The sequence below is a fragment of the Protobothrops mucrosquamatus genome, unplaced genomic scaffold, assembly GCF_001527695.2.
Source record: "Protobothrops mucrosquamatus isolate PMUCROS unplaced genomic scaffold, P.Mucros_1.0 scaffold_186, whole genome shotgun sequence".
NCBI lineage: Eukaryota > Metazoa > Chordata > Lepidosauria > Squamata > Viperidae > Protobothrops > Protobothrops mucrosquamatus.
The window spans coordinates 837,902-855,269 of record NW_015386262.1 but is presented as its reverse complement, the minus strand read 5'-3'; the positions used below and the strand labels follow the sequence as shown (position 1 = coordinate 855,269).

The following is a 17,368-nucleotide window of genomic DNA, read 5'->3' as shown; positions in this document are numbered from 1 at the left end:
TTATTATGTCTGTAAGGCTTTCAAGGCACGTAGGTGCACTGAGAAGGTTATGGCGGGGTTGTAGCCTATGGATGCCAATTATCATAAAGCGCAATCTATATATGGGTTTATGAGAAAATGAAATTGGGCACAAATAAAACCAGCCCAATGAAATAACGTCCAAATAAAATTGATTCACTTCCCTTTAATGTGCATTTTGCTGGTGGGAGTGGAAAATACCAAGTGAAGGCTGGTGGTGTATTAGCAGCCAGCACAATTACTGTTTAATGTGACTTTGGGCCTGCACATATTGCGGCAACCCAAGTAGAACACTCCATAGAATTATTTTTGAGGAATCAAAGTGGGAGAATTAACTCTCACACAGTCAGTGAGAAACAATATGACAGCAAATCTGACCGCTGCAAAGATCAAGGAGAGATGGAAACAAGCCAGCCTGCTGAAAAGAGGGAGCCAGGCAGTCTGTTGCATGAGGCAGGGAAGAAAGAAACATGAGGGGTCTGAACACTCTTTCAGTATATGGACTTGTTCTTGAATCCCAACTGTTGCTATGGTTCTTTAGTTGTGGCTTCCTAACCTTCTTCAGTGAGACTTTGGTTATCCAAACTCTTGCAAGCTACTCAAGTGGTTCCAGTCCAATCCGTTGGATGAAACCTGTCACAAATCAGGTACTTCCATGTAATATTTTAGTTGCCATTTCTCTTATGTATTATAATGTGCTGCAATTAAAGGCACCTTTGTACTGGCAAAGGTGTCACTTTAAAGCCAAATCACATGAGGTTTTTTTAAAAAAGCAGATTAAAAATTAACAAAGAAGGATCCAGTCAGGATAAGGACTTCAGCTGTAGGTGGTGTGTGTGTGTGTGTGTGTCCTTTTTATCCAATCCAGCCTTCCTCAACTTGGGCTTCCTCCAGAATTCCTCAGCTAACACAACCAATAGTTTCCCCTTGTAGCTTAAATGAGACTTGGAGAAGACAGCATCAACTCTGATAGAACCAAAAGATTAAACTATATGACTAGGTGCCATGATGCAAAACCTAACCTATTATTTTAAAAGAAATATACTTAACACCATATGTACTGTTAGCCTCCCCCCCCCAGATTTATAGCCAAGTTCAGAAATGACAATTTTATACATGTATACTATAAACCAGTGGTGGCAAACCTATGGCATGCATGCCAGAGGCGGCACTCGGAGCCCTCTCTGTGGGCACGCACACTGTCGCCCCAGCCCCGCCTCCCCGTGGCCCCCTCCTCACCAGCAGCCTCTCTGGAGGAGAATCGCCCCCGGGTGCGGCCCACACGGAGCAGCACAGCCAAGGACATAGCCAGGCAGCAGGGACACGACTCTGCCCTCGCACCTCATAGCGTGCAGATGATGCTGTGGGGTGTGGGAGGAGGGTATGGCTGCCATGGTGCTACAGGGCTGCCTGGGTGATCTGCTGCAGACCATGGAAGCGGTGCGTGTCCCTGTGGGTGGGCGGGGCAGGTGGCAGGTGGGGGCGGAGCAGGCAGGGTGGGAGGTGGAGCGGGGGCAGGGGGGCGGTTTTTGGCCACTCGGTCTCTAAAAGGTTCGCCATCACTGCTATAAACTCTCATTTTAATTTTGCTAAAACCAAGGTGGGTTCTTCAAACACTTCCATTCTGTCACTGTTTCCATTCTCCAAGTGCTTAGAAGGCCACCCATTCCTGTTTTCTTCCCTTGAAAGGCTTAGGAGGAGATGGAGCAACCCCTGTGCCGTCTTTCCCTGCCTTAAATTGCTCCTGGTCCATCGGCAAGAGAGAGATCCCTTCACTCCCACTCCGTATAAAGACAAAAGATGGGGAGAAGCAGCTCGTCTGCCATTTGCACATTCATTCCTCTGATGCAGAAGAGGAAAGGGAAATTGGTAAAGGTCTTTTCAGTTTCACTCTTGGTCCTTTTGTGTGAATTTCTGAGGGAGAGTTGCCAAGCTAGGCCAGGGGTTCTCAACCTTGGCAACTTTAAGACTTGTGGACTTCAACTCCCAGAATTCCTCAGCCAGCTTTGCTGGCTGAGGAATTCTGGGAGTTGAAGTCCACAAGTCTTAAAGTTGCCAAGGTTGAGAACCCCTGAGCTAGGCTCAAGCTCAGGAGCCAGGAGCAAGAATGAGTAAGATCTTCCATCAGTGGGCAATGGAGCCACTGCTTCATAAACCAAAAATGAAATTACAGCAGCAATTTTAATTACTCAGCCAGAAATAAATCAGGACAGCTCTCAGGCACTGTTGATGTCATGGGAACACAGAGCTCCGGAGCTGTTCCCAAATGGGCTCAGGCTCTTTATGGGAAGTGTCCAAAGATGCAACCGTTTGAAGTTTTCATCCAGAACATTAAAAACAGGGAAATTCTCTCTGCTGACTATCAACTGAAATGTACTGGGCCATAATGATCGTGTTTTATGTTCAAAAATGTATCAGCTATGAAATACAGGAATAATGAGAGGTGAAGTCAAAACTACTTAAAGGGAAAGTTGTTTGAGAAAAAAAAATAGTTTCTTTATTCATTCAACATATTTAAAGAACATTTCTATTTGCCACCTTACCAATGTTTTTTTTTAATTGTCTGAGTGGTTAATCATCACCACAATGTAACCAGTTTAGGACAAACACAATATTTTAAGGAAGAGGGAGAGAGAGAAAAAAAAAAGAAAGAGAGAGAGGGAGGGAGAGAGGGAGGGAGGGGGAGGAGAGGGAGAGGGAGAGGGAGAAGGAGAAGGAGAGAGAGAGGGAGAGGGAGAGGGAGAGGGAGAGGGAGAAAGAAATCTAAATAATCAAGCTTGACTTAAGTTGAAGCATTTTAGCCATTTCTTCTTTTGTGAATATAACTACATTCTTTGGTAAGGAAATACCTTACTGCTTAACTTGCAGTGCAGTTTATGACTGCATTTTCCTTACAAAATGCACTTAACCTTTCCATGCCAGTGTACCATCCCAATTTGCACACTCCAATCAGTTATTCAGAAACAGATTACTGCCTTCTGATCTTATACTTGATTCAGGCTAAGTTAGAAAAATATATAGCTTACAAGATAAATTGACATTATACTACATGACAGGACTTTATGTGCTGCATAAATATCTTGCATTTTTGCTTCTCTCAGATTAGAAAAACTAGTAGAGCTGTGAAATTCCTGGCAGACAACAACCCACAGCTTGTCGACTGTGGATTGACTTGATGACTCATAAATCGTGCAGTTTAAGGTCCATTCAAGATTTGCACTGACACATTCTCATAAAAATTCAAATCAGTCAACATGTTGGTTTAGAACACTGCTGATTTCAATGGGCTTTCAATCAATGACTCCAGTGTAAACAGTTGTGGTTCTACTTGCCACTTATTCTTCTTAAGGTAACTCTAATCTCCACTCTTGGATATTTTTCTTCAGAACTGGAGATTATTCAAGGGTTGCGTTACTGAATATTAATATCTTAACATTAAAAGCTGATTCATCTAACTATTCCAGGGTGGTGGTGGTGGTGGTGAGGAGTAATGGTGATTACCAAATATTGTTTCCCCAACAATATTGATGATTCTTGAGAAAACAGGATGACAGTCCACTGTACCATTTCAGAAAAGCTACAGAGCAAGCCTTTTCTCAGGCATAACTTGACCACATGGAGGTGCTTTCATAAGGCTATTTCACCACATCAAATACATTCAATCAGTCCTCAGTGAGTCAACATGAAATGGGATTCCACATTATTGAAGTCAAACAAACATCTGCCACACCACATTCAAGAAACTAAAGTGATGATATGAATTAAATAGAGCAGGGAAAAGTCCACCAGAAGTTAAACAAATGCAAATACTAACTGAACCTTCCTTCCTTCCTTCCTTCCTTCCTTCCTTCCTTCCTTCCTTCCTTCCTTCCTTCCTTCCTTCCTTCCTTCCTTCCTTCCTTCCTTCCTTCCTTCCTTCCTTCCTTCCTTCCTTCCTTCCTTCCTTCCTTCCTTCCTTCTTTCTTTCTTTCTTTCTTTCTTTCTTTCTTTCTTTCTTCAGGATTTTCTGCCTATCTAGAATTATTCTTACAAACAATGCTTGCAAAAATGCTTTTTTTTCTCTATCAATAAATTTTTTTAGTTATCACAACAAAAGCTTCTCAGGTTTCCTATCATTTCTATCTTTTTATTACCTTGAAAAGCCAATTGCAAAAGGATGGATGGAACAGCTACACAGGTCTTCACACATTTTTTTTATTGCAGAGATGCATAACTAAAAATCATGGGGCCATATTTGTACTCCAAAGAATTCTAAAAGTTATTACCAGATTATAAAGTTTAATTTTATTTTTTATTTAAATTTAGGCTTAAATGCAAATGAAATAAAATGAGATTGCCTCATGTTTTTTTCCTGGATCCAACTACTATTTTTTGGAGCATGCCAGCTCCTGCCAGGTCACTCAATAGCCATGTGCAGCTTTTGGCTCAGAAAAAGCTGTGTGCCCTACTTTAATTAACAATCTAAATTCTACAATTTGTTTTTTTCCTTATTATTTCAGAATGGCAGCAGAGGGCTGAGTTAATAAAGGTATTCCAATTCTCAATGCAATGATACTGATCAAAAAAAGTAGGAGAGCAAGAGAGAGAACCAATATCTCACTCAATATAAACTCAGAGATATAAACATGGTATCTGGGAAACATGCTAACGTTCAGCTACTGTGAAGGATGATGGGTATTAATACATGTCTAGTGTTACTTTTTAAAAATGTTCTTCAGTTGAAGACCTTAAATACTTACCATCCCACAGAAGGTGTTATCTGTCCAACCCCACTGGGTGGGAGGGAATAAAAACCAGAAATATCTGATGTTTGAGAAGGACGGTGTACACCTATCAGAAAATGAAAACATGAGGAATTTTGGTTAGCTTTATGTCTATCTTTATATCAAAATGGATCCAAAAGATTCATGTTTGCTAACATCCAATAGCCCATTAATTCATCTACTTACCCTCATCTTGTTCTTCCTACTATTTATTGCTAAGTTAAATATTCTTGGCCTTTCTTATCTGCAATGTTCTTTTTGAAGCTTGCAGGCAAGTAGTCTAGAGGGTGTGCACCGTAGAGGAAATGAGTGAGACAAAAGTATCCAGAGTAAATATCTATAGATATTCACAATCATCCATATCATAGTTGTGACAAAGGTGGATTTTTTCCCCCAAAAGGCAATTGGACTTCAGTTCTGAAGAAGCTTCTTGGATGAGAAGGGAAAAGTTTTCAAAGAAAAAAACCCGAGAGAGTCCAATTGCCTTCTGGAAAAAGGCACCTTTGGGATATCCAGAGTAAGAGTAAGAGAGAATGAATAGAACATAGTCAAGGTAGAGCTAGGAAAGGAAGCAGTGTGGGAGATGAATGGAACACCCAATTTATCTAGAGAAGATAAATTTGGTGTTATGCATAGTTGGTCAGAAGACAATAAATTTAATGGTAGATAGGGAGCAACTTGAACAACACAAAATTGACTTCCTTTCTGCCCTGAATTAAAGCATGCAAGAAAGCTGCTTGGATTTTTGTGGGAAAGGATGATGAGCTTTACTTGGCGCCACTATTCAACAAATTAAGTTTGACTCAGAGTTTTTAAATTCTACCTGTTTGTCTATCAATTCATGCTTTAACCCATTTATCCATTAATTAAATAAAAAAGCATTCCTACTTCTTAGCTTGATATTCGCTATATAGAGATGCAGTACTGTACTGAGAAGGCATATTTCATTGGGTTATTGTGAAATACAGAGAACATATATGAAGTGTTTTAGAATGAAATGTGTTCTGCTTCAGATGACCAGTCCTTCAAAAAAACATTCAAGTGTGATATTGGGAGATTTCAATTGACATCTACTGCAAATCTACAAAGATTAGAAGGCCAAATAAGCTCTCCCCTCTTTTCTTGCTGGATTTATTTCTCAGAAGTGGAAGAAAGAACATGAACAATTCAGGTTTGCTATCCTGGATTGAACCCTTATCAACGGGGATGGATTGGCTGAAGAAGTGAAAGAGATGATTATTTGAAGAGAACTGAATGAGTTATCATGATGTCCAAAAGAGAAGGTCTGAAGTGATAAGTATACTTGAGTTCAGAAGAATGGATATTGATTACTCCAAGGGAAGAGAGATCAGGACAATAGCTTGAAATCTTGACAAAAAAGTGTCAAGGAAGGAGAGAAAATCCCACAAAATGAGATACTGAAAACCTGATTATATTCTTATCACAATGCAAAATGGGAGAAATTTAGGCCAGGATGAATATGCACAGAGCTGTCTAAAGTACTGCAGAGAAAAAAGAACAGCAGCAATAGGAAACAAAAGAGAGACCTATTATTAGAGAAAAAAAAATCAAGGTTGGCTTCAGAAACTTTAGGAATTGTGTCAGGAAGATAAAGCTCAGAATACGCTGAGGCTTGGGAGAGAAACCAGCCCCAAAAATCTTTGGTTATGTCTGAAACAAAGCAAAGCCAAAGAGAGGTGAATAGACTAGGAGGAAAAATGGAGAGCTGCTAAGTGAACCTTCCAACTGCTATTTTTTCGGCAACAAAATAGAGCCCTAGTTGATCATTATTATATCTCTTGGGCAAGAAAGGATCTGCAGCTTAGGACAGAAAAGAAGATTCTCCATTGATACAAGGTGTTCTCTGGATGGGCAGGCACTACCTGTTTGTGTTTTGGGGATTTTTCTGGACCTACAGCTCCTTCTAGAAGAGTAGATGGAGACAATGGCTACTGGGGCTTTGCCCAGCTGTGACAGGAGCACCAATTGTGATCCTTACTGGTGTCAGAGAACCTGGCAATTGTAATTCATGTCCTTCTCCCTGGCCAGATTACTATATTACATTTTTGTAGGGCTGCCCTTAAAGATGATATGTAAAGTGCGATTGGCACAGAATGCAGTGACCTGTTTATTTGATGGCCCCTGGTGTTGGGGGCATATAACACTGATTTTGTGAGCCCAGCACTGGTTGCCAAAGATTTTAAGGTATAATTTGAGACAAAGGGTCACATTGGGCTTGTGTAACTATGGTAGCTATGCTCCTAACCTTCAGTAAGAGTAGCTAGCAGAAGAGCCTTGCATTCTCAGAGTAAGCATGTTTGTTTTTATTTTAAGAAACAGTCTTTTAGGAGCACTCATAGAGAATTTCAAAATCCCTGGTTGAATTTCTCAATATGTCAAGTTATAAGTTGCTTTGCTTTTTATTCCCTAAAGAGCCAAGCTAGATTTGAACAATCTCACTCACCACTTCCTGACAGATTTGGATGTTTGCTCTTTGTGGAGCATCTAGTAACTTATGAATTGGTAACTATATTTTTCCCTCTTGTCTTTATGAAAAGCAGGTGAGCATTTCCAAGAGGTTAGATATGCTAAGAGTATTTTCAATGTGTGGAGAAGAGAATGAAACATCTCGGGAGACCAACTCAATATCTGCAAAATCTGCATTGTTAAAAACAATGCCCAAACAATACCCAAAGGGGCTTTAGATATAGTCATTTTCAGTTTCATACCCACTTTTCCATAGTTCCTGTGTTCGGCAGCCTGCTTAACCATATTCAATATTCAGGTTTGTTCTGGTTTTAGAGCTTAGGGGGGAGGGAAATGAACAGGTAATTTCTAATTATTTCAGTGAAAGTGAAAAAAGACTGTTCCAAACAAACATACTGAGTAATACTATGGGTGGAACATTTTTACATCTCACAAGGCATGTTGTTTCAGGAATGTTGCAATGAGATTGAATGTAAATGTCTAGGAAAGCCAAAACCCTTACAGGATTATACTATCTCTGAATGCAGGTAGAGAACAGGTTCTCTGAAAGATGTGCCTATTGGTGAAATGAAGACAAAGTAGGGGCAGAATGAAAAAAAAATAAAATAAGACAGTATTGTTCTATGAAATTCTATGCTAGTGTTAGACTTTTGTTATACACTGGAGACAAATTCCTTGTGTGTCCAATCACATTTGGCCAATAAAGAATATTCTATGCTGTTCTGTTCTGTTCTATTCTGTTCAACGTAACATTGCATTGTAGGTATGGATTGCATCTAGAGTATATGAGATAAGATGCACATGGAAGATCCAAAGGATAAACTCTAATAGGCAATCAGGTTATGAGAAAGATACTATGCAAAAAAGAAAGAAAGAAAGGGATCACTTTTCTCATATGCTTTTCTTCACCTGGGTTGGAAAATACCTTCTCTGACAGGATCTGAGCTATTATTTCCTTCTATGTGAAAAGATAATCCAACAGGAAGAGCGATTTACTATATAATCCTTTGTGAGCATGCCAAGTTAGAACAAATCTGTGCAGACTGTGCCAGGTATCCTCTGTCTTTGTATTAGTTCTGTGAGTAGATATGGAAGTAATTCAGTGTTAAGACTGAGAGAGAAGTAAGTCACAAAGCTAAACTGCAAGTTAAACTGCCTTGGCCTGTGAATCTGAGTTTTGGATAAATTATGAATTTAAATGAAAAAAGGATTTCCATTCATATTCTTGCTCTCACCATCATTTCACCTCAAATAAAGACTTTTATAGACAAAATGAGAGTCATGCGTTTATCTTTGGGTGCATTTATAGCTTTCTTCCCTATATATATAAAATGCATCCCTTAGTTCATTTAACAACAACAAAAAAATCATTCATGGAGTTTTAAAAAAGCAGTCCTAAAAGTATATGCAAAAAAACCATATATAACTTCATTAATCCTCATATCAGTCAGTTATTCAACTTTTCCTTTGTCTTGTAACAGCAAAGCTGGTTACAAGAAACAGAGTAATCAAACATCTCAGTTGTTAATTTCATATTTCAATTTTGATATCTTTGAACCATGGTCTCATTTAGTTTGATATTTTCATTAGTGCAGAAATATCATGATTATATGCCTTAATTTATAGATTAATGCCATCACTCAATAACCAACACCACACAATGAAACTGTTATTAAAATCAGAAAATTTATAGTGAAATTTTAAAGACTTATTATTATTATTATTATTATTATTATTATTATTATTAATAATAATAATAATAATAATAATAATAATAATAATAATAATAATAATAATAATAATAATAATAATAATGTTGGAAGGGACCTTGGAGGTCATCTATGATAATTAGTTAACCAGAGGAAGATGTCACAACACAAGGAACAGAGTTGTGGTCTAGTTCAGCAGCCCCCAACCTTTTGGGCACCAGGGACTGGTTCCATGGAGAGAGGTTTTTCCATGGACAGGAGGGGGATGCCTGTATCCCGTGGATGGGGCTTTGCTTGTTTGTGCAGCCCACTTTCTGGCATGCAGTGGCCCGGTCCATGGACTGGGAGTTGGGGACCTCTAGTCTAGTTCTCATATATTACAACAACAGGTAAAGCTATGGTGCAACCAAAATTACCAAAATTACAATTTACAGCTTAAATCTAGTCATTCAGAGATGCAATTCTCATTCTCTAAATGAGAAATAAGGGACTCATGACTAAGATATTGGAAGTTTTCATTATTTCAATGATAATGATGATTATGATACTCTCAAAGATCATTAGATCATTTTCTGATCTAAACAGTTCATCCCAAATGTACCTGGTTTCTTTTTCCAATATATCCTACAAAGTACAAGCTAGTATGAAGATATTCTTGGATTTCAGTCAGAAAATGGAAAGTAGTGAAAAAGTAGAATATTTTTTTACAAAAACATCACTCTTTCCTGATCTACAAATTGGGTTTCCAATCAATGGAAATACAGGTAGTTACAACGGTCCATTTAGTGACCATTCAAAGTTAAGTGGTACTGAAAAAAGTAACTTATGACCATTGTTTACACTTATGACCTCTGCAACATCCCCATGATCAAGTGATCAAAATTCAGACGCTTGGCAACTGACTCATAGTTACGACAGCTGCAGTGTCCTGGAGTCACGTGATCATCTTTTTTGACCCTCTGACAAGCAGCGTCAATGGGGAAGCCAGATTCATTTAACAACCGTCTTACTAACTTAAACAACTGCAGCGATTCACTTAACAACTGTTGCGAGAAAGGTGGTGAAATGGGGCAAAACTCACTTAACAACTGTCTCGCTTGGCAACAGAAATGTCGGGCTCAATTGTGGTGGTAAGTCAAGGACTACCTGTATATGTTAGAAAGTTCCCAACAACAAATATTCTGTATTTATCTTTAGGGTTTGTGTCAATGCAACAAATGTGGGTTGAGCTATTTCTGAGGCACAGGGAGTCATATGCAGTCAGATAAACTCTTTTTTTTTTTTCAAATATAAATTTTTATTATTTTCATCATAAAAAAAAGCACATCACAGATACATCACAATGTAAAAACCCCTACCCCCCACCCCCCACCCGGACTTCCCAAACCTAATCCCAGAATACTATTCAACTAAAAGTAAACTAGTATTAATATCCCTAACTCCACAAAGTATTATTCTACATAAGTAGGTGAAATATATATATATAAAAATTTTTTTTATCTAAAAACCTAATTTATATTCCACCATTCTATGCTTATTTTGAATATAAACAATCCATCTTCTCCATATTGATAAAAATTGTTCATTTGAGTGATCCTTCAATTAAGCCGAAATTTTAGCCATTTCAGCAAGATGCGAAACCTTCAATCTCCAGTCCTCCATTGTAGGTAAAATTTTACTCTTCCAATTTTGAGAGATAAACTCTTGAGAATGACTTATGATCAGCCAAGATATGTTAGCTGAAGATGTGAATTTCTGTTAACTGGCTGTTATAATAGAGGACTTAAAACTAGAACATAGTGACATTTTTTTCTATTAAAAATGGAATTTGAAGCATAGGGCATTTAATTTCCTAAACTGCAGTATCATAGATACTCCCAATGATCTTGCTATCTGCTTCTCCATTCTTAAGTATTAAAACACAATGTTTGTTTGGTTACGTTACTTTGTTTTATATCTCTCAGAAGTTTAGTGTCAGATCAGAGGAACTTTGAAAGGAAAAGAATTGACCTCGAAACCCCCCCAAAGATTGCTGACGTATTCCACTTCTCTACCCAGAGTGAATACATTTGTTGGTACAGAGCATGCAGTTCAACCGCCAAGACACATGAAGTTTGTATGTAAAAATGGGCAGAATCCACTATGAGGCACAGAGTTGGGAAGTGAAAGTCTCTAGCACACATTCCAAACTTCATGACTATGGCTAAATGTCCCACAGCACACACTTTTTAACGCACATCTTTTTTCCAAGAGTAGCATCATCACGGGAGAGGTGAAGAATTATTTACCTTGTTTCTGGTTGATGTCGGCTGGCAGGTGTGGTGAGTGGGAGCCATGGCTGAAATGTTCATTGGTATATGGGATGAGTGGAGTGAGTGGATGGACCCCATGAGATGGCTGTACTACGGGAACCTTGTTAGACTGAAAAACAGAAGTCAGAAGAGAGAGGATTTAGAAATGCTAGCCTTCACGCCCTGTAAATTGAGGATGCAAGGGAAAAGAACCCAAGTCAGAAGTATCCTAAAATTTCTCTCTTTACCCCTAAATTACTAATCATTAGTTACAATACAACAACTTGCTTAGTAGATAACAAGAAGCTTTGGAGATGAATATGCAAACACTAACACTTCAGCAGAGGTATGGTAGGGAACAATTATTCCAGTCTGACTCTGTCTTTATTAGTGAAATGAAAATGAATTAGAACAGGTTTGCCAAATGTAAGATTTACTTTAGTAATTACCATGCTTAGTAATTAACTGCCTAAACAGAGCTCTTGTTGTGTGAACTGCTTTTGCCAGCATCCCTCAAGATGATTTTTTTTTGGCCACACAGTCTTCTCATGTGAAGTGCTTACCTCCATCAGCCTGCCTAAATTAGCAAGTCAATTTATTTTGTATACATTTTTTTACATCAATTTATTTGCTAGACATTTACCTATACCAATGGGAATCAAGAAGCATTCCTGCTTTATTGGATACCGAGCATCTCATCAAATCTTGAAACTTTTAGAAGCTTTGCACAAGTTAGGGTGGCTTTAAAGGAACTTTTCAAACTAATACCTTTCAGAGTTGGAGAATGGGAGTTCCTCTACATCAGGGGTCTTCAAACTTTTATGACTTGTGGACTTCAACTCCCAGAATTCTTGATGGCTGAGGAATTCTGGGAGTTGAAGTCCACAAGTCATAAAAAGGCCAAGTTTGAAGACCCCTGCTCTATATGTTGCCGAATTATAGTCTTCAGCATCTCCCAACATTAACATTCTGGGAATTATTGCTCAGCAATGATAATTCAGCAATGTCTACAAAACTATTGCTTTAAAAGATTGTGACTATGGGAATAAAACCATTATGTGGAAATCATGCTCCTCTATACTGTACAGTGCTGATACCAAGGGAATACCCAGGAAACTGCATACTGTAAATTTTATATGTACTATATACTGTATATGTACTCACAAAATTTCTATACCTGAAGTAGATCAGAGCAGGCCTGGAAAAAAGCAGTTTTCAAGGTACTGCTGAAAAGTACCATGAACAGTTGTGAATCTGCATGCTTGCAGAAACACATTCTTTGTGCTGGATAACATTGTGTTATCCAACAATGTTTTGCCATCCAAATTAGTGTGTGAGGAATAGCACAGAGCATCTGAGCTAGATGCGTTGAGTTCTACTGAGAGATTTTTCGACTGTGCAATAAGCGTACTCTCGTGTGAAGTTACTCTACAACACTGAACTGTCTTTTAAAGGACTGATAATGCAACACACTGATCTTTTGTACTGCACAGGATCTTCAGCTTATTCAGGCTTTAAATAAATGCATCAAAATGCATCTTCCGTATCGCGTTAAAGGGGGACAAGGAAATATATGCCCACATTTACCAGGCTATTATGTTACAGTTATTTTTTTCAGTTGAAAAGAAAGAATTGGGTGAAAAGTTTAGGTTGGAAATTATCAACGTTTTCCAGCTGCAGCAAATTCAGAGGAACTTGTTTTCAGATGAAAAATAGTAGTTGTGTTATTAGAGAAATGCATACAAGAATCTTCCTGCCTGCCTCAAGCATTCTTACCATTTCATACTTGCCCAGTTTCGCCCATGGTTGCCTTTATAATGACACTGACAGTACCAACGCTGGAAAAATTGAGGTTTGTCATTCCGAAAAGCCCACAGAAAAGTATGTGGTAGGGAACAATAGGACTATCAAATACAGGATGTTCACTGAATATTGAAAATGGAGTCTTGTAAACGGCCACATTCCTTATATGAGTCCAACAGAGAAAACTACTACCAAACAAGAGTAAACAAGCAAACCACCACATCTATGTTTGATACTGCCACAACTGGCATTTTATACATATACATTGAATACATTCAAGGCAATTAATGTACTGGAAAAATAATGAACTCAGCTTGTACAAGCAAGGGAAAAAATAGACATGATGACAAAGTTCCAGTTCTCAAATTAAGTTGGGTGGAGCCCAGAGGACAAGAATATATTTTGATCACTCAGGGTATATCACTATTGCATAATCAACAAGTAAGACCATCTGAACAAGGGGCCACGAATCAAAACATGGAGCGAATGAGCCACATTAAAATATATAGCTATTTGTTAGTTCCATATGCGCAGAAACTAAGTGATTTGCAAGATCTATATGTGCAGCAGATAATTAGAACAAGTCAACCAAGCCATATACTATTAGGTTAAAAAAAAAGGCACTGTATACAGGAAACACAAACCTCTGTACAAATAAATTGCCCAGTTATTAACTTTAACATTATTGACTTATCCCTGATGTCCATCGTACATGAAAATATATGAAAACCATAGCAGAAATTATCAAAGCAAATTAAAAAGAATATGAACATCTCTGCATACACCTAGAAATGGAATGGGACAATTTGCCGCAGCCAACTTGCCACAGACAACTTGCCACGGCCAGTTCACTGCGGCCAACTCATCATGGCCAACCAATTCACTGCAGGACAATTCAGCCTGGCCAACTCACCAAGAGACAATTCAACAATTCAATTGAATAATTTAAAATAATTTAAAAAATTGTTTAATTTTTTTGTCATTCATATTTCATTTTGTCCCTCCTTTGGCATCCTTTCTTTAATGATTCTATTCCACTATTTCTTCGATATTACTGTAACTCTTGTCCCTTGGCGAGTTCTCCCACACTGAGTTGGCCATGGCGAGTTGGCTGCAGCAAGTTTGTTGTGGTGAGTTGGCCGTGGCAAGTTGGTATGGAACAGACTTATACACACTTTCACACTTGCATTGCAGGGAAGATTAAGAACTCACCCCACCGCAAGTGAGGATGGTTCATTATCAATTGCTTGTCATCTTGGTGTCAACACTGACACTAAGATATATTACTATTTTGTTGATGAGTATGATGTCATTGTAGATTCATTGTACATGTTGTAAACAGTACAATGTATTATGGTAAATTCAATTACCATAAATCTTATGGAAGTATGAACTGAAACATTACGTAGCATCCTTCATATTTTCATCGGACATTATATTTTCCTGAGATTTTTCATGGGAAAAAATGAATAAAATACAATATAAAGAATATAAAATACAAATATAAATTGAAACAGAATAAAGAAAATAAATCTTTTCTAATACCATAACTCTGAGATCTAGTTTGGAGCAGTGGTTAAAGGCACTGAGTTAGAATCAGGAGACTGGATTTGAAACTCAGAGACTGCGAGGTGCTCTCCACCTAGAGGGGAAGGTGTTGAAACGAGCCAAAAGAAAGACTCTACAGTGCACTGAGCAAGCACAACTGAGTAAGTAGTTGAATATTGAAACCCACCACTGAAAGTTAGCTTAGAGTACCCATGCAAGATCAAAGATTCTTTGATACATTTTGGATTTAGCTCTCTCTATTCTGAGGTGCAGCAGAATAGATAGAAAGGCTGCAGGGACACAGCTCAGATGAGATTTTTATTTTCCACCTTGATGAAAGTTCATGAAAAGCACAAGTGAACCATAGGGACACAGAAGCTGAAGCCAATAAGAGAATGGCCAAGGTTCTAATGCGAGTGGAATCATACCGTTTTCTATGCAGATTAAAGCATTTTAAATGTAGCACAATAAGCAGAAAAATACTTGCAGAGGCCTAGACTGGGCAATGTCCACTTCGCACCACTTCAGCAGAACCGGTAGCTTTGTTGCCCAGGCCCAGGATGGACTTCCAGAAGCGGCATCCACACAGAGAACCGGTTGTTCACATATTTGAATCCCACCACTAGTCTAAGGACTTGGAATTAGTGTAGTCACATTTCTATGCATCACACAAATTTCGGATTTAGTTTTAGTTTTAAAAGCTTGGTGGGAACAGGTACCTGTCCTTTAGAAAAAACAAACAAAAAAGCACCAGTCCTAGGATTGCCATAATGTTAATGCTAGTTTTGGCACAACTGGGTTTAATTTATTTCTGCTCAACTCCGAAGATTTGAAAAACAAAGCTAAGATATTTAAAAACTAGAACTTGTTTAATTTCAGTTTTTCCAGCTTGCAGTTGAATTTAATGATCTTTGTAGCAATTAGCTCCCCCTCATATTAATATAGATATATAACATTTTGATCCTAGATCTTGATCGTAAGGTTTTTCTCCCTGCAAAATTCCACTGGCCCATAGACCTCTACTGAGGCCCACCTGTGGAAGCAAAATGATTAATTTTTTTGTAGATCCAAGGAGCTGTAAGGTTCAGTTTCAGCCTCAAACCACAAGACTTTACAGGGTTTTTAAAAATTTAATATGACAACCAGGCTCCTATCTTTGTTTTTTTTTACTAATTAAATTCCCTTATTAAGTCTACAAACTTACTGACTGTGGCCCTAATATAGCATCATAGAAACCTCTGCTGCTGCCAACTTCATAATGCCTAGAGGTCTGAGGTCCTACCTTCCATCAAATTAACAATGGAAGGCAGTCTTATTTTCATCCAGAGGCAAGAAGCCAGCTAAAGAAGCCAAACTGAATTCAATGAGATTTAAATAGTGAACTCTACAGTGCTGCAGCCTGGAGAATAAATTGTGAAGCACAGAAAGACAGGCATCACTTTATTAAGACAAGAGATTTCCTACTTCATTTTAAATCTGCTTGTATCATAAAATACCCTTGATCAGAGCTGCCTTGTGAAATTTAATTAGTAGGATTTAAATTCCACTTCCTATGAATTAATATACAAATTTGGAGTAGCTAAAGAGGTTTTATCTGACTATTCTTGCATCTGATAAATTAAGCATTTGCTGCCTCTTCTCCTTACAGACAGTTGTCATATTAGATACGTTGAGATACACCTTTCCTGAATATGGGAAAGTGTACACTCCCTAAGCAACAAGTATAACTCAAGCATTATTTCATTATTTCCAAACCTTGGGTGTTCCAGATGTAATGGACTCTATCTTGTTCAACACCGATATGAAGTGTACCATATGTCAAATAATACTTGGTATCTTAAAGACAAGCACATTTATTATGATATAAGGGTAATGCATCTGTCAGTTAGGGGCTGGAAAGGATCTATTCTAACACATATATCCTTCTGGAAATTGTTGCAATATATTCTGCTGTGCTAATTTGGGTACAAACTTCTTATTTCATTACTTATACAGACTTGTCTATTTAGACCTTGTGAACATTTGTTTTCAATATGTTTATTTATTTAAATGTAATACATCAAGACATACAGGTTTTATTTCTTAATTTATACATATTAGAGAAGGTCTCAACAGTCTAACATTCCTAACTATTTATCTAGATCACATTTCCCAAACTTGGCAACTTTAAAATGTGTGGACTTGAACTCCCAGAATTCCCAGCTGGAGTTGAAGTCCACACGTTTTAAAGTTGCCAAGTTTGAGAAACAGTAATTTAGATATAACGTGAATGATTAGTGATAAAAATTGTTATAAGATATACAAAATATTGAAGGTGGTATTTAAGAACACATGGGAGAAAACATTTCAGTTTTAACATTTGAGAACAATAGAAAGCAATTTAACAGAAAAGCATGAAACCAGTTCATACAGTATATAGTTTTGTTAAATTGATTGTTTACAAAATGTTTGTGCCTACAGTATTTACACCATCTAAGTTACAAATGAAGTATGACTTGAAACAAGTGGAATATAAATTCTCATTTGGACCATAAACCAGTCTCTTCTACGGACTCAGAATGATAATACCAAAGAGTGTAAAAAATTAAATTAAAGGGAGATTTGTTGCCCTCAATTCCATTTAGGCTCTATGTTAAAAAAAAAAGAAAAGGTAAAGTCATGGATTTGCCCTCCTGGACATCCTGGTATTCACAGTGAATGGCCACCAGCTAGCAGATAGTTGCCGTTGGACAATCCTGGGGCTTCTTTT

At 37.9% G+C, this 17,368-nt stretch overlaps 1 protein-coding gene across 1 annotated transcript in view; it reads right to left on the bottom strand.

Moving 5' to 3' along the window:
• Positions 1-17,368, bottom strand: part of TCF7 (transcription factor 7) — a 146,053-nt gene that overhangs the window by 38,053 nt on the left and 90,632 nt on the right. The window contains exons 4-5 of the mRNA XM_029285761.1: positions 11,266-11,398; positions 4,758-4,848 (exon numbers count right to left, since the gene is read on the bottom strand). Of these exons, the coding sequence (XP_029141594.1) occupies positions 4,758-4,848; positions 11,266-11,398 (224 nt within the window). The remainder of the gene's footprint in view (positions 1-4,757; positions 4,849-11,265; positions 11,399-17,368) is intronic.